This window comes from Gracilinanus agilis, chromosome 1 (assembly GCF_016433145.1).
Source record: "Gracilinanus agilis isolate LMUSP501 chromosome 1, AgileGrace, whole genome shotgun sequence".
NCBI classification, from domain to species: domain Eukaryota; kingdom Metazoa; phylum Chordata; class Mammalia; order Didelphimorphia; family Didelphidae; genus Gracilinanus; species Gracilinanus agilis.
The window spans coordinates 725,491,071-725,509,084 of NC_058130.1; the positions used below are offsets into that span (position 1 = coordinate 725,491,071).

At 48.0% G+C, this 18,014-nt stretch overlaps 1 protein-coding gene across 1 annotated transcript in view; it reads right to left on the minus strand.

Annotated features, from left to right (window-relative positions):
* Positions 1-2,851: 2,851 nt before the first annotated feature.
* The window catches only part of MED16 (mediator complex subunit 16), a 43,200-nt gene continuing 28,037 nt past the window's right edge, over positions 2,852-18,014 (minus strand). Inside the window, exons 7-14 of the mRNA XM_044671673.1 lie at positions 15,942-16,153; positions 12,317-12,523; positions 9,250-9,460; positions 7,885-8,018; positions 7,127-7,319; positions 4,690-4,906; positions 3,824-3,907; positions 2,852-3,166 (exon numbers count right to left, since the gene is read on the minus strand). Coding sequence (XP_044527608.1) covers positions 3,040-3,166; positions 3,824-3,907; positions 4,690-4,906; positions 7,127-7,319; positions 7,885-8,018; positions 9,250-9,460; positions 12,317-12,523; positions 15,942-16,153 — 1,385 coding nt within the window. The 3' untranslated portion in view covers positions 2,852-3,039. The remainder of the gene's footprint in view (positions 3,167-3,823; positions 3,908-4,689; positions 4,907-7,126; positions 7,320-7,884; positions 8,019-9,249; positions 9,461-12,316; positions 12,524-15,941; positions 16,154-18,014) is intronic.

An 18,014-nucleotide genomic window follows, 5' to 3' on the forward strand; every position in this document is an offset into this window, starting at 1 on the left:
TAAATACAAGGCAGCTTGGACCCATCATTTCTGAAGATATGGGCTCCAGACAGAAGACAGGAGATCCTGGGTTCAATTCTGGCCTCAGATACTTCCTAGCTGTGTGACTCTGGACAAGTCACTTAACCCCCATTACCTAGCCCTAGCACTCTTCTGCCTTGGAACCAACAGACTGTATTGATTCTAAGATGGAAGGTGAGGGTTTGTTGGGTTTTTTTTTTTTTTCCAAAAGAATATACTCAAAAACATGATTGCCCGACTGGAGTTCAACTTTTCTGTTAGCTTATGTTCAAGCTCTGTTGAAATGAACTTATTTTACCCTTTACAAACTCCAGAAGAACTTCTAATCTAAAACTATTTAATAAGAATTATTAACATTCAGGATCAACAATGCAAAATGTATTCTGCATAGCAAATCCTAGTCACATTTCATTTTCATTAAAGTTCATTGATGGATGATGATTTTCTAGGCATGGACACCATCCCTTCTATTTCTCAGAACAACCAAATCATGTTTGGTCCATGCTACAGATTAGTAACAAGATAACAACAAAAATTTCCAATAATTTCTCTCCAATCTATCAAAAAAAGAAACGTTACTATACAAAAACATAACTTGTGATGTATTTTTTGTAGTATATAAAACTACTGAAGAATTAAAAGCAAACAAATGAAAACTATCTTCCCCAGCAGGTGGTGGAAGGAGAAATGGAGATCTTGGAGAGCTCTTACAGCTGATGAGAGGCTTTGGTGTTCCCTAGAAATGAGCCTCTTTCCCTTTCCTCTGCCCCTCCCGCCTCCCCATGCTCCCTGAAGAGAGAATAAGGAGAGGAGCTAATCTGGAGCGTGTCTGTCCAAGGGTCGGGGAGAGGTGGTGAGGGTCAAGCCACATCTTTCCAATGACTGCCCTCAGGAGAGAAACACTTAATCTGAAGCCTCAGAGGAGTGAACAGAACTTGCTGTCTTCACTTTCACAGTCAAGTAGGATACATTTCCAGCAGGATTTCAGGGACAGCAGCTGCTCACATTGACTCAAGTGGAATGTAATCTTGTGGAGAGGAAAGCCAGGGATCAAGCCTTGGGGTCAAGGACTCTCCCCCTCTGATATTAAAATCTAAGTGGAAAAGGATAAGTATGTGGGTCTGGGAACTCAGGGCTCCATAGGTTCCACTCCACGAAGGACAAAAGAAAGAATGAAACTTGAAAGCTAGGGGCCATGAACTTAAAAAAAAAAAAGCAAAAATAAATCTGTGTGTGAACAGAGTGGGAGGAGAAAGAGAAAGACCATAACAGACAGAGACAGACAGACAGATCAAAAGACACATAGAGAAGGGGAGAGACAGAGACAGAGACAGAGCTGGGTTTTTGGGGGTTTTTTTTATTACTGTATTCGACATTACCAGGCTGACAACCTGGTAGGACAATGTGAGGCTGGCCTCTGTTATACTTGCTGCCTTGGCCCATGCTTGGTACACAGAAGGAAATTAATAATTCCCCCTTGAACTGCTTAGACCAGTGATGGGCAAACTTTTTAAAGAGGGGGCCAAAGGAAAGGAAATGCTCATCTGTCAGTCTGTTTCTAATGCAACTCTTTCGAAGTTTCATTGTATTGTATCCTACTTGTTGTATTCATCAGATTAGGAATAATGTCGCCCAGAGGGATAGAACATTTCAGGGGGCTGCATCTGGCCCACAGGCCATAGCTTGCCCATCACTGGCTTAGACAATATGACGTCTGGGAGAAGGTCATCATTGTGATTTCACTAATATGAGGAATTCAAAGTGAGGGAGCTCCCTCTATCAGTGCTGATGGGCACCAGCTCTGCCCCTCAGAGTTGCATGGGGCACTGAGAGAGGAGGTGAGTGACTTGCTCAGGGTCATCCAGCCGGCATGTGTCAGTCAGGATCCAAATCCAGGTCTCCCTGACTCCGAGGCTGGCTCAGTATCCATGATCCTGTGCCACCTCTCGAGGCATCTGCTGCAGAAAAGATTGGCTTGTGGGTTGAGATCCTACCAGTCTATATCTGAAGCAAGTAATATCACTTGAAAAGGATAAAAATTTTTTTAAAAATCCTTTCAGATAGAGGATCTATAGTTAAAGTAGATTTAGATTTGGAACCTTGGGGAAAGCAAAATCCAGAAAGAAGATCTTTCAAAACAAAGTAGGTCTTGCTTATCTCGGATCTGAATCTTGGGGTTGCCAGTGGCTCAAGAGGGACAGGCTTTGCTGCTGGGGAGCTTCAGGAGTCGCAGTTTGGAAAAGGGCACAGACAGGGTCGACTTTGGGTTCACTCCACCTGATGCATAGTTCTCCGAGTCTCAATTTCCTCATTTGTACAGTGAGAGGTAGATGAGGTGGCTTCCCAGGTCCCTTCTAGTTCCAGATCTGAGTGGAGACTCTCAAAGACTGTCACTCTACAGAGATGGAGAACTTTGGTCTTGGAAGCTGCCCTGGAAGAGGTTATCAGTGTGGGGAGGGCCCTTTAGACCAAGAAGATCAGAGCTGGGTCAGAGCTTAGAATGCAGAATGCTGGACCTACCAATTCCCATGATCCTCTGACCATCAACCTTCTAGCTGAAGGTCCTCATTTAACAGATGAGAAAACTCAGACACAAAAAGGGGGAGCCACCTATCCAAAGTCACCCAGTAAGATGGTGGCAGTCAGCCCTGAGGCTTAGTCCTACCCTTTTCCTCTACACCCTGGACATTGTCAGGGTCATGGAGGTGCTTCCATTTTCCCATCACATCAATTTCCCCAAAGCAAGATTTTTCTTTTCTTTTTTGGGGGAGAGGGAAAGGGGAGATGTTCCTATTCCTGACTGAAACATGACACACAGTGGCCCAGGGCATCAAGGAGAAAGAAGTCCCAAAAGAGACCTTTTTTTTGTACAGAGCATATTACAAACATATTTACAAAATGCCATGCTGGGAGATGCTGGCTGCAGACTCCATGGCTTGGAGCCAGGTCCCTTCTGGGATGCAGGCATGGGCAGAGTAGAGGTGGGCCAGCCCAGGGCCTCTGCAGGCCCCCTCTTGGTCAGGAGTAGCTGGCGGGCATCCGGCGCCACAGGCCCCCACACAAACAGTTCTTGGTCCAACGCTGTTCCCACTGCTTCACTGCTGTTGCCTTGTGGGGGGACCTGAGCACAGTGACGCAGCCACACCTGGGAGGGGGAAGGGAGCATCAGGATGAGAACCTTGGGGTCGGGCCCTGGGGAGAGCAGCACCCACAGGGCTCAGGGAACCCAGCAGAGCCAAGCCAAGTTTAACCATGGCTTTCCCCGAGGTAAGACACTTAAGCTTTCTACTTCCTCATTCATGAACCAGGAGCAATAACATCTGCAGTCAGGCACCTTCCAGCAGCACTGTGGGCAAAGCGCTTTGTAATTTTCAAAGTGCTACAGAAATCTGAACCATTATCATGCCTTTTTTGCTATGTCAGGGGAGTTTAGGCTGGAGATGAGAAGGGAATGATGGGACAGATGACGGGGAAGGCCCATTCTACTCCTTCAACAGAGCTGAGTCCGAGATCAATGGGGCAAGATCCAGGCAGACAGCCTGGGCCCCTCATGAAGAAACTTCTCTTCAGATCTACCTGAAAATGGACAGGAAGGCCTCCAGGAGGAAGTGATAACGCCATGACCACAGGGGACAGTTACAGCAGGGGCCGCACGCTATCTCATTTGATCCTAGGTGTAAGGCCTGCTGCCTGTGTTCATACAACTAGTAAGGTCAGGCAGAATTCAAAGCCAGGCCTCTCTGACCCCAGATGCCCGTGGGAGCAGGATTGCAGCCCCTGCTCTGGGCTCCAGGAGACTCACCTGGTGCAGGATTTGCACTCCTCAGTGGGGTACGCCCCCAAGTGCAGTCTCCTGAGGTGGTCGATCTTCGGCTGCCCGGGGGCCCTGCACATAAAGAGATAAGGAGAACCGGGGGGAAATGGCCTGCTCAGAGCACAGAAAAGGCCAGAAAGGTGGGTTCCCCAGAATGGTGCCGACAATGACCGCAATAATAAAAACGGGCTCAGACAAGACTATTTGTAAAGCACCTAGCACGGTGCCTGGCACACAGCAGGTGCTTAATGCTTGTCTCTCCGAGCCCCCCCCCCCCCCGCCCCAGAGGTCTAAAAAAAGCACTTTCCAGGAACACTGCCATCGTCCCCATCTTCATACTGATGAGGAGGCGGAGGCGAAGAAAGCCCAGACATGCTGGACTGTGGAGGTTCTTGGCCTTTTGGTGAGGGAAAGCAGAAACACCACCCCCTTTCCCAGGTTTGTGTGTGCATTTAAGCCCAAAATGAAATACGCAGGACTTCAAAGGAAACGTCACACTGAAATAGTTTTCCACACATTCCCTGTCTCTAAATTCCCGAGCCCTGGGTTCCCACTCCTTGCCTCCAGTGTCCCCAGCTGTCACAGAGCCTCTGCTCAGCACATGCTGGCTCAGTCTGAGGAAACACTGGAAACATGCTGGGCTGAACGGGCAGGGGAGGGGGCAGCTGCAGGGACACTGGAGAGGCGATTCCTGGCCTCTAGGAAGCCTCCCACAAGGGTCTGGGAGTCCTCTGGCGGGGCCTGCAGGACAGCTTGCTCCCCCTGACACCAACGCCCCTGGCACCACCCAGAACCCATTTACTTGCTTTCCCCCAGGGGTCCCGGCTGTGGCCCCCACTCATGCACGCCCCTACCTAGCAAGGACATCAAAAGGCGGGGTGCCAGCATAGCCGAGCAGCCCTGGTGCCTTCCCAAACTGGAGCCGCACCAGCTGCTTGCTCTGGAGTTTGCTGATGATGCCGTCGCTAATGGGCAGCCAGTCCAGATTGGGAATGAGCAGCTGACTCGGGAGGAGACAACACTCATCAATCAGGGTCTCATCGGGCTCCGAGGGATGGTTCTCATCCCGACCTAGAGAAGGGAGAACCTGGTGACCAGCAGGAAACAAGAACTTCCTCGCCAGGCCCTGGAGGAGATGGGGCTCTTGGGCTGGACCCACTGTGAGCAGCAGCAGCAGGAAGGGGAAAACAGGGCTTTGTGATGAAGGCAGAGCTGCCCTTCCATGCCACCCTGCAAACCTGACCCTCCACATCCAAAGAAAGGCCAGATGCACCTCCGTTGGCCGAGCAATGCCCACCTGAGCCCTCAGACACATGAGACTGAGTTGGGGGCCAGCACTGGGGCCAGAGAGAGGGTAAGAACACAGGAGTGTTCTCCTGAGCCCTCTCCAAGGCAGACACAAATCAAATGTTCTGATGCTTCTGTTCTCGCTTCTAAACACTTCCCAGGCATTTCCACACCTGGTTCTCCCTCTCCCCCCAGAAGCTGACCCTGCCCTGCTCCCTGGGCTCTGTACCCAGCCAGGCCTCCATGATGCTTTCTGGCATTGCCAAACCACGCTGTCACATGCATGTACAGCCCCTGCCTCCCCTCACTCCCCAGATGCCTGGATGCATTGTTTTTCCCAATCAGAATCTAAGTTCATCAAAGGCAAAAACCAATTTGTTTGCTTGCATTTGTACCCCCAATGGTAAATGCTGGATGCTTTCATTCATTTGTTTACATGATCCAGGGTCTAGTTCTGACACTGAATCACTGTGGATGATTCGAAACAAGGCCCTTCTGGGGTCTACAAAATTAGAGACAGACCTAACAGTTACCCCAAGGTCCTTCGGGCTTTGACATCTGATCTCCAGGGTCTCTTTTTGATCTTCAAAGACTCCTCTGAGGAAGGTGTCTCTACTGTGTGTGAGCTGGGTGACCCTGGACCCCTCACTGCCCCTCTGACTCACCATTTGTTCAGAGGCTCTCCAAGGCCCCTGCCAGTGTGACAAGTCAGCTCTGACACTCGAGATTCTACAGGCATGAGATGTCAGGCTTGAAAGGGCTCTCCAAGATCAACCCCACCCCCGCCTGAAGAGGAATCCCACCGTGACCATCCCTCAGCTTCTACTCAAAGTCTTATGGTGATGGGGAACTTGCTACCTCTTGAAGCAGCTCATTCCACTTTGGGAAAACTCTCATTGTTGGGATGCTGGGCCTGACTTGCAAAGCAGGATGATTCTAGTGCCTCCTCTACGTGCCAGCCCTTCAGTTAGCTAAGGATGACCTGCCCGCCTGCCTAAGCTTCCCACCTGAGTCTTTTCTTCTCCAGACTAAGCTGCGTGGTTCTTCTGTCAATCCAAGTACAGCCTGATCTCCAGGCCCTCTGCCACCCCTGCTGGCCTCCTCTGGCCACATTCTGGCTGATCAAGGTCCTTTTAAACTGTGGTGCCCAGAATGGAAGGTAACAAGCCTCCAGGGGTGGGCTGATGCAGAGGGGCCCCCCTTCCTGGCCCTGGCCCCTCCTTGGCCTAATATGACACTACTGACTTATGGTGAGCATGCAGCTCAATAGAATTGCTGGTCCTCTCCCCCAGGACCTGATGCCTAGTCACACTTCCCATTCTATGTCTGTGCAATTCATTTTTTTAGCTTAAGTGATAGATTTAACATTTAGCCACATTACATTTCATATATTCTAAACTGCTGAGATCTCTTAGGATCCCAACTGTCCTGTGTCAATCTTCTTCTAGCTTTGCATCAGGCAACTGAGGAATAGAAGGCTGCATTTGGAGCTTGGAAGACCTGAGTTTGAATCCTGCCTGAGAGACAGTTGCTATAGCTGTGGGACCATGGAATGGTTGACCATTTCCTTCTCCTGCTCACTTTACAGATGAGGAAACCAAGGCAAATAGTGTTAAGGTATCCAAGGTCACACAGCTAATACTTGTCTGAGGATGCATTTAAACTCAGGAAGATGAGTCTTCCTGACTCCAGACCTAGTGCCCTACCCACTGCACCATCTAGCTGCCCTATGCTGCACTCATCCTTAAAAACCTGTTAGCCCCATGTCAGATATATTTGACAAATACCACAATCTGCCATGTTTCATTTCAGAGATGAAGATATGTAACCAATAATACTCAAACAGCTTTCTTGGAGTGGCAGACTAGGGTGGGGCAGAGACTAGACTGGAATTCATTCCCTCTGAGCTTCCCAGGCCATGAAGTCACTAACCCATACCACCTCCCATTTCCTTACAGAAAAAAACTCTCCCTGCATAGCAGAGAGTTTCAATGTGTTGCTTACAGCAGAGCCAGAGTTTTGTCAGGAGCCGGAAGAGGAGAGACATGCTATCCTGGGTGTCAGAGGTCGCGGTATAAATGGGCAGGCAGCTCGGTTTCAATAGGCCCCAGATCCTAATAACGACCATCAATTCTCGGAGCATGCCCAGGGAAGCCCCATCACGTAGAAAGCTGTGGCCTGGGCGCACAGGAGAGCCCTGATGGAATTTAAAAATAATGTTAGCCATATGGGTTGATGCAGACATGGTTGGGGATGTAGACACTAAATGACCACACCAATGCAATTATCAATAATATGTAAATAAGTCTTGACTGATCACACGTGTTAAAACCAGTGGAAATGTGTTTTGGATATGGGGAGGGGTGGGTTAAAGGGGGGGTGAAGGGGAAAGTAAAAACATGAATCATGTAAAAAAATTTTTAAAAATGTAAAAAATAAATAAAAATCACGTTAGCTACGAATCTTCCTGAAGCCCTGCTTTCATGTCGTTCCCCTCTTGGGAGTGGATGAATAGTGGTGGTTGGGGACTCTGCTGAGAGGAGCTGCGGCAGCACTTGCTGATCTGGGAGGCCAAGAGGCCTACTGTTCCAAGGGTACATATCTGAGACTTCCCAAGACCTGCCAAACCTGTTGACTATCACTCACTCCTGGTGATTTGCATGCTGACAAATGATCCTGGCAGAGAGCATCAAGGTGGAAGGAAGATGAGAGCAGATGGTGGGCTAGGATGGCTGAGGTCAGGGAGGCCAGAACATGCTCACCTGGTTGGGCAGGCTGGCCAAGAGGTAGAGCACAAAGTCTCCCACCCACTGGATAAGCTGCTGCAGAGACTGCAGGGTTGTCATCTCCAACACAAACTCTTCTGTCTTCAGGTTGATCATTACCTTGTCGATATCTATCAGCCAAACAAGATGCACAGATTCAGATCATAGAAGTTGTGGGATGTCAGAAGTGGAATGGCCTTTAAGAACGTAAGAGGTCTGATCTGGAAGGGCCCTGAGATCAGAACAAAGTGTCCGAGCCCCAAGTCCTTCAGAAGTTCTCTGTCTGTCTCTCCCTCAGTATGGCTTCCTCAGTGGAGCCAGCTCTCTCACTATCCACCGGGCACAGAACAAGCCTCCACTCATCCTAACTGCCACGGCTCACCTTTCACCTGAAGGAGCCCCTGTATTAGAACACAGAGGGTTAGGCCGTGTTCTCAAAGAGGCCACTGCAATGCTTTGGTCTACCACAAAGACATCCCAGCTTGGTTTGGAAAATGTGAGCTTCCTTACATCTTTACTATCACTTGGCCTAGAGAAAGGAGGTGCTGGGACAGGCTCTAGGCTTGATAAAGGGCCACCCCATCAGTCAAAGGCAACGTGAGGTGAAAGCACTCTGAGTGACAGCAAACTGGTAAGGAGGATAAAAACTGGATATGGGTCCATGCTGGAGGGGCTGGGAAAACAGGTAACTTCGCATACTAGGGGAAGGGCTATGAGCCAAACAACTGTTCTAGAAAACAAATTTGGAATCAGGTGAGAAAAGGGAACACCCTGTTAAGCCCCTTTGACCCAGCAATTCCACTGCCAGACTCTACCTCGAGAATAGCCCCATCTATACCAAACTATTCACAGCAGCCCTTTCTATGAGAGCAGAGAACTGGAAACGTCCCTTATCTGGGGGGATGGCCGACCATGTGTGTTGCATGTGCAATGAGAAATGAGGAATATAAGAAAGCTGGAGAAATGTAGGAAGTCTGTTTTGAACTGACCCAGGAAAAATCAGGAGAATAATCCATATACTGACCAAAACAATACAAATGAAAAGAATATTAAAATGAAGCCAAATTCTGAATCAGTGTAAAGAGCAGAACTGATCCATAAGAAAAGATGAGACACCCCTTCCTCTTCTTGGCAGAGAGGTGTGGGACAATGGGTGTGGAATGTTGCATACGTGTCTGGATGTGATTATACTGGCTATTTTCACATAACTATTTTTCTTTGTCAAAAAGAATTCAATCTTTGAGAAATCACAATATGTTTGTGTTTGTAGATACATAACAGCCTATACCTGCTCAATAAGCACAGTTCTCTTGGGAAGGAAGCAGAGAAGTAGGTGAGAAAAATCACCAGGCAAAGCCCTACCCACGTCAGTGATCTTGCTGCAAATTTCAGTCAGCCGGTCACCAGGGCTCTTGTCTGGAGTGTTCAGGAAATGAGGACGGAGCAGCGACTTCAGTGTGGAGCTGATGGCAATCAGGAAGAGCTTGGCATGGTAATCACAGACCCGGGCCACAGTGCAGGAGGAGAGCTTACAGAGGGAAGCTTTCATGGCCACAATGCGAGTGGAGAGAACCTGGTCAACAAATGCACAGAACGTTGGTGCAGAAGGCTTAGAAGGGGAGCCATGTGCTAAGTGGCAGGGCCAGAACCAGAGCCCAGGTTAAAAATGCCTGCCAAAGTGCAGCTGGCCAGCTCAGCAGATTGAGAGCCAGGCCCAGAGATGGAAGGTCCTGGGTTCAAATTTGACCTCAAGCATTTTCTAGCTATGTGACCATGGGCAAGCCATTTTACCCCCATTGCTTAGTCCTCACCACTCTTCTGTTTTAGAACCAATATACAACATTAAGTGTAACATGGAAGAGAAGGGTTTTTATTTAAAAACAAAAACAAAAAATGCATGCTGTTGAAGCAGTTCAATCAGATCTGATGATTAAAGAAAGCAGATGGAAATAAATGATTAAAGGCCTCCAAGCTAACACCAGTGCCTAAGGCTCTTCCATATATGCATGGGCAGACCTAAGGGATAAGTGGAAAAGGCCAAAATGACCACAGCCACCCCACAGGGAATCAACTACAAACTCCCAATGGAAGCATTCAAATCCCTCCAGATTTGGCTCTGACCTAATCTGATGCTAATCCCCTCATCTTCTTCCTCATCTCATGCCTTGGTCCTTCCAAAACCAATGACTACAGTGGACTCTTCTCTTCTCTCCTTCTCTCTCCCTCTCCCCACCCTGCCCTCCACCCCCTCACCCAAAAACTTCCATCTTAGAATCAGTCCTGTTCACTGGTTCCAAAGTAGAAGAGTGCTAAGGGCTAGGCCAATGTTGGCAAAGATTTTCAAGTTTGTGTGCCTAGATTGCAATTTCAAGCTGCCTGTGAGCCCCCCACATTACCCCAAAGTGGGGAGGGAGGAAGTGTTTGCTTTAGGTGGCTGGACAGTGGAAAATGTCCTCAGGTGCTGGGAAGAGGGGGAACGAGGGAACAGAGCAGCTCCTCAAGCGCCAGCTCTGCATGCATGCCAATAGTCACCAACACCCAGCTAAGCAATGAGGGTTAAGTGATCTGCCCAGGGTCACTCTGCTAGGAAGTGTGTGAGGCTACATTTGAACCCAGGACTTCTCATCTCTAGGCCTGGCTCATAGTCCACTGAGGCACTTAGCTGCCCCTTTTCTTTTATTTCTGGAGGAGGGAATCCTTTCCTTCCTACTAAACCCAAATTATATGCCACCTTTTCAATGAGGCTTTCCCTGACATTCCCTCCCTGCTTCAAACAGATCCCATTATTTACTGCAAGCAGCTGCTTATCACAGTTTTCTGGGCACACTGTCCTTTCCTCTCAGAGAAGAGGGTCTTGGGCCCAATCTTTAACTTTAGGATCAAAGCCTCTCAAATAGTATCACAAAAGGAAATCAATTCTATTGAATTAGACTCAAGCTCTTCATGTTTCCTGAAATGAAATGACTGAGGATTTGGCTAGCCACTCTCCGCCAGCTCCTCAACTATCCAGATAGATGGCAGGAGGGATGGCTTTTAGCCTGGGGTTGGATGGAGGAAATAAAAGATGGAACAAGGCCAGAGTATCACAGCCAGCAGGGGCTGATGAACGGAACATCAATGCTCTGGCCTGGGCTGCACACAGGGAGCAACAAAGAGTTCATTCATCCAAGTCAATCCCAACAAGAAGCCTTGGGCTCTAGTCCCCACTCTGCCTCTGACTCACTGACACCCCTTGGGTAAGTCCATTCCCCTCTCTGGTCCTGAGTTTCTTCTGTTGTCCTCCTGACAATTAAATTCCTTTTTGAAGGAGTTCAGAGAAACTCAAGACTAGAAAGGATTTCAGACGTCATTTAATCGAGTTCCCAACCACATCCCAGGTGGTCCATAATAAACTTCCACTTAAGAGATTGGGCTATGATGACCAAGTATCTTTCTAGCTTTAAAATCCTATGAAAACGTTTACAACAATTTCCCCCAAGAATATGTCAGAGAAAATAAAGCTCTGGGTGTTTTGCTTCTTGACTGACCCATACCAATAAGCTCCGGGCTGAGCCACACTGTCACAACACAACTTGTAGAAAAACTGGCTCCACAGATTAAATGGTGAACCTTCCCCAACACTCCTGTCCTGGGCAGAGCACTAAAAAGGTCTTGCATCCTCTCTGGGACCAGAGGTAACACCCTGACCTGCCCGTGAACCTCCACAGAACACACAATATAGGAGCTAGAAAGAAACATGGACATCACCTAAATCCTGGAGAGATTTCAAGGGATCCATGAGCTTGGATGGGGGGTTTGGGGGGGGAAGGGCATGTTTAATTCAAAAGAACTGGTTTCCTTTTGTAATACTCGGTATTTTATTTTGTTTTAAAAACTCTGGTTGTGAAAAAGGGTCCACTGGCTTTAGGACACAAAAGAGAAGCCCTGAGAGGGGATAGCTGGGTTGCCCAGTGGATAAAGAGCCAGGCCTGGAGTTGGGAGGACTTGGGTTCAAATCTGACCTCAGACATTTCTTAGCTGTGTGACCCTGGGAAAACCTCTTAGCCCTAGCTTTTCTTCTGTCTTGGAATTGTTAATAAGACAGAAGATAAGAGTTTAAAAAAAAAAAAGGAAAAGCAGCAGTCCTAGGAGGAGAAAAGGAAGGCCCAGAGAACTCAAACCCTTGGATCCCAGGTCCCTGGATTACATAATGGAGGAGTCAGACTATCTGACCCAGTAACTTACCCTGAAACAGTCCGTATTACCGATGCCACTCCAGGCACCAAGGGCCAGTGCGGCAGAGCATGTCTACACCTTCATTTCCCACACTCCCTCTCAATGAATAAGCCTGGAGCTCTGGCCTTTCAGGTCGGCATTCTAACCACTGAGGAGGGTGAACAGGGGACAGTGAAATGCTCCAGGGAGCCTCCCTGCCCCACAGCCCGCTCACCTGCTGCAGCGCCGCGTTCTGGCGCATGTACTCTTCATGGAGCTTCTCCACCAGGTTCTGCACCATGCTGGGCTGCACGTGCAGCAGGATGTCCCACCAGTCATAGCCCGTCACCATGCAGTACTCCAGGAGGAAGAGCAGGTGGCGGAGGGACATGTTCATGTCCAGAGCGTGGCCCATGGAGGGTGAGATGCGGAGCATGCTTAGCTGGTGGAGGATAAAAGCTGCTGTCAGAGCCATGGATGGTCAGCCTGACCTTACGTCCCAGGGAAGGGACAGAAGGTGCAACCTGAATCCTGGCCCTTACCTTCAACAGCTCTGGTTTAACCTCTCTGAACCTCAGTTTCTTCACCCATAAAATAGGTACAATATGACTTACACTAACCCACCTCACATGTGAAGTGCTATGGAAAACGTATCATGCATATGTCTGGCCTGGGCTCAGCTGTCTGCACGTGGTCATCCCCAACAGCCTGTTGCCCCTCGAGGGCAGGGACTATCTTTTGCCTTCCTCTGTCGCCCCAGGCCTGAGCACAGTGCCTGGCACACAGGAGGTGCTTTATAAATATCTGCTGGCTTGGCTAAATAAAGCACAAAGATTATCCCGGTTCCAGGAGGTGGGATCAAACATTGGGTTCACACGGCAACTTAATAGCACACGACTAAAGGATGACCCTGAGAGCCAAGGCCCTCCCTTAAAGGTTAAGAGTTCACTCAGACTCTTACTACCCAAGGAAGACACTAAGAGGCATTCCCACTTACCCCTCGGTTTCACAAAACATCCTACACTGAACCATCTTGGTGCCCCGCACCCTGAGCTGGGCCAAAGCTTCCCTCACTCCGTGCCCTGACTGACTCCCAGATTTAAGGTGCTTAGCCCAGGGCCTGGCACCCAGAGGCACTCAGAGATGCTAGTTGTTACTGTGGTGGTGCTATATGGACTGTTGCACGACCTGCATCTCCCTCATCCAGGGGCAATTAATGGACATCCTCCTCTGCCTTCACCTCAGTGTGGGGAGCATGATGAAGGGGTTTCTCTACCATTCCACCAAAAGAAAACACTCAGGTGAATCCCAGCCAAACAAGGACTTGGAGGTCTGCGCTAAGAAACTACAGGCATCTTCAGTGAATAAGCTATCCCTGTTCTTCCACTGTCAAGCTGCCTGGAGCTGACCAGTGTAGAAAGGACATGTTTTATTTTAATTAACTTATAAGCCTTACTGTCTGTTTTAGTATCGATTCTAAAACAGCAGAGTGGTAAGGGCTAGGCAATGGGGGTTAAGTGACTTGTCCAGGGTCACACAGCTGGGAAGTGTCTGAGGTCAGATTTGAACCTAGGACCTCCCCTCTCTAGGTCTGGCTCTCAATCCACTGAGCCACCCAGCTGCCTCATGATTGTCTATTTTAGATAATACTGTTCACCAGGCAAAATATACACAGTTGGCCTAGAGATAAAGAAAGTAACGGGAGGCATGGATCTGAGGCACCGGCTGGAGCCCGGAGCAGGAGAGGGGAAGCAGCCTAGTCGATCTTCGGTCACAGCTAAAGAAGAGGAGCCTCCTGACCAGGACAGCAGGAATGTCAACCCCCCTGAGGCTGCCCATGACAGTCTGGGCACCACAACCAATGGGAAGAGCAGAAGCTTGCACTCTTCCCAGTGTGGAATGGAAAGAATGATCAGAGGCCTGTCAAGGTAGTGAACCTGGCAAGGGAAAAGCTACAGAGAAAGTCAGCAGGGCTAGACATGCTGGAGGCCATCTATCACAGGAGAGATGCTGGGGGTCCAGAGGGCAAACAGCTGATGAATCTCAACAAACCCAATGGCTATAGAACCATGAGCCTCTAGGCAAGATCAGCCATGGCATGGGAATTTGGAAAGAAATAAAAATGGCACATTTGTGAGATGAGATTTATACACAGGGTCAAGTTCAGTGAACATAGGATCACAGATTTAGGAATATAAGAGTCAGGAGCAGCTAGATGGCTCAGTGAATACAAAGTCAGGCCTGGAGATGGGAGGCCCTGGGTTCAAATTTGACCTCAGATACTTCCCACTTGTGTGATCCTGGGCAGGTCACTTAACCCTGTTTGCTTAGTTTTTGCCCTTCTGTCTTAGAGTGACTGTAAGGGCTTAAAAAGAAATTAAATAAATAAGAAACTTATTTATTTGGTCTGGCCTAGGGTGGGGCAGACAAACTGTCAGCTCCAGGCCTTCCCAGCCTTTCAACTTCCTTCTTGTATATTATCTTCCTGGTTCTGAGATCCAGCCCTTGCAACTTCATGCTCTGCCTCTACCAATTCTGGTTGGGTTTTACTCCCCTCCCAACCTGACCCAGTCTCCTAGGCCCCAAAGGAGGATTTTCCCCCCATTCCCAGTGTAATCTACCTAATCTCTGGCTTTGTACCACTTGTCCCTATAGGGACTGACATTACAGACCATTTACTTGATTTGTGACTTTCATCCTACTTGATTTTTGTTTAGGTCTTTATTGTTTTGTTGTTTAATTATTTGTTATTTAGTCATCCAATTTCTCTGGGTGGATACCTAAATAAGTGCAAGTTCCAGAAACTCTGCTCCTGAGTCATTGCCCGGGAAGTTCGTGATTTTGATTCCCAAACAGGGAAGGAATGAGTGTTGTGTAAGTGAAAGGGTTAGAACTTGTCAAAAGCCCTGGGTTCTGATTCTACTTGTTTGCTTTGAATCTCAATTTCTTTAACTGTAAAACAGAGAGGTTAGGTTCTAAGGTCCCTTTCAGAATAATATATTAATTGCTACATCCTGTCCTTATGGGCAGCTAGATGGTACAATGGATCTGACCTCATATTGATTAGCTGTGTGGCCCTGGCATAATCACCCTTACTCTGCCTGCCCCTGTTTCCTCAATTACAAAATGGAGATAAAAATAGCACGGACCTTCTAGTTTTGTTGTAGGATCAAATAAAATTGTATTTGCAAAGCACTTAGCCCAATGCCTGGCGCATAGCAGGAGCTTAAGAAACTATTGTTTTCCTTCCCCTTCCTTTCCTCAGACACAGTTTTCATCCTCTAATCATGCAGCGAGGGGGAGCCTTCTAAAGACTTTTCTATAGGGTCTATAGATCCTGTGATCATCTGAGGAAAAGAGTCTCCTACAAGATTCTGTGGGGCAAAATAACTAATATGGAAACATGTTTTACATGATTACACATGTAAAATCAGACATCTCAAGGAGGGGGAAGGACCAGAAGAAGGGAAAGAATCTGGAACTCAAAACTTAAAAAAAGAATTTTAAAAAATAATTGTTTTTACATGTAATGGGGGAAAAATATCATTTAAAATAAAAACACCAACTACCAACAATTTGGAAATTGGTCTTGATCAAGGACACATGATAAAACCAGTGGAAATGTGCGTCGGCCATGGGTGAGGGGAGTGCGGGGGGTGAAGGAGAAAGGAGGAGCATGAATCATGTAACCATGTTAAAAATGAATATTAATAAATGTTTGGGGAAAAAAATTTAAAAAAATTAAAAATAAAAACACCAACAAACAAACAAGTTTCTATAGAAATATAGGATTTGAGGCAGCTGATTCTCTACTAAGGCAGGGTTTGCCAGGCAAAGCAGAGCTGGGGCAGGACAATTACCTTTCCGTGGTTATCAATGCCTACAAGTGCCAGCGAGGTCCAGGAGAGCTGCATGGCTTTAAAGTGGATGGAGGGGCCAGCAGCCCGCTGCCTTTTGATGGCCTGTTCATCAACTGGGCGCTGAGAAGAAGAGCCATAGAACATGGCCATCGTCTGCAGAGAGAGTCGGTGGACAATGTGGACGCTGCCATCGTGAAAAGCCAATGCTAGACCTGAAAGCAGAAAAACAAATGGAGTCCCAGAACCAAAGAAGCATCTCAGTAGAGGAAGGAGGCCCTTGAATCCAATCTTAATTCTTCATTTTACAGATGAGGAAACTAAGGTCCAAGAGAAGCAGCCACTTGCCAAAGGTCCCTGAAACAGCAGGTTGGAGGCAGGGCTGGCATTAGAACTCAGACCCTGTTCTCAGTGGTAGTGTTCTCACACCACCATACGGCCATCAGGAGGTGGCATGGAAAACTATCTTCCTCCCCAAGGGGAAAAGACCTTAGTGAAGCTCCTAAAACTGTTTTTCTTCTTGTACTTTTATTGATGTGCTGTCCTGATGACCACATACATACATGGGGGATCACAGCAGCATAGAATGCCAGGGCTAGAAGGAACCTTAGAGACTACCTCACTAAATCCCACCATTTTAGAGGTATCTTACAGACCACCTAACATCTCCCCATTTGCCCTGTAATTCCTAGAGATACTCTATTGCTGAATAGGCCAGACATGATCCAAGCTGAGACGATTCAACACTGATCTATGGATGGAGATTGGAGGGTGGGAGTAGGGGCAGGGAGATTGAGTTTGACTGAGAAAATTCACTTTACTGATAGACTCACTGTCCCCTAAAAGCACACAATGTTCATTCCTGCTTTCTTGTTACTATTTCCCGTTCCTGAAAGTGCCCTCCCTAAATGACAGCTGTCCTTCAAGGGTCAGCCCAAGTCCCACTTCCTCAAGGAAGCCTTTGTAAACCCCAGGGACATCCCCCCTCGTGGAGCACCAGGCTTAGCACTGTTTGCACACTCCCCTGATGAGTCACTGTCTGGCCTTATATAGTTAATTTTTTTTAACCCTTATTTTCTGTCTTAGCAACAACCCTAATTCAGAAGGGCAGGGGCTAGGCAAATGGGGTTAAGTGATTTGCCCAGTCACGCAACTAGGCTGTGTCTGAGGCAAGATTTGAACCCAGGACCTCTTTGACTCCAGGCCTGGCACTGTACCACCTAGCTGCCCCTCCTTATATAGTTATTGAACATCTGTGTAAGAAAATGTCTTATTTTCATGCTGGCACACTGTTGAATCCCCCAGTGCCCGGTACATGGTCCTTGAATTCACTTCACAAGCACATAGGGGCCTGCCTACTATGGGCAAGGTTGGGAAAAACTGGCAGACAGACAGAAGGAGCTCCTGTACCCCGAGACCTGTGGGACCTTGGGCATCATGACTTCTCTGGGTCTCAGTTTTCTCATCAGTAAAATGAGGGGGTTGGACTGGAAGGCCTCAGAGCACTATGTTAACGCCAAACCTATGATCCTATGACCTACTCAGCTTGCAGGACAGGGGAAGAAACACTAAGTTTCCTCAGATAAACAGACAAGGTAATTTAAGGAAAGTGAGAATACCAACTAGACCAGGGGCTCTTAATCTGAGGCCCCTGAACTTGTTCTTTTAATGTCTTGATAATTTCTTATTTCAAAAGAATTTGCTATCTTTGGGAATCCTCTGTGTTTTATTTTGTGCATTTTCAGATGCCTTGTGAGAGAAAGCATCCATAGGCTTTGCCAGCCTGGCTGCCAAAAAGGTCCAGGACACAAACAAGGTGGAGAAGGCCTGCCCCAGAGAGATCAGGAAACACTTTTCCTACGAGGTAACACCTGATCTGAGCCTTGAATGAAGCTAAGGATTCTACAAGGCAAGAGTAAGGAAGGAGTTCATTCTAGAAACTGGGGAATGAAAGCCAGCAAAAGCAAGGGTAGGAGATGGAAACAACAAACAGGCCAGGTTGGCTGGAATGTAGACTGTGAGGGGAGGTCTGGAGAGGGAGGCTGGAGCCCAGATATAGCGGGGCTTTCACGCCAA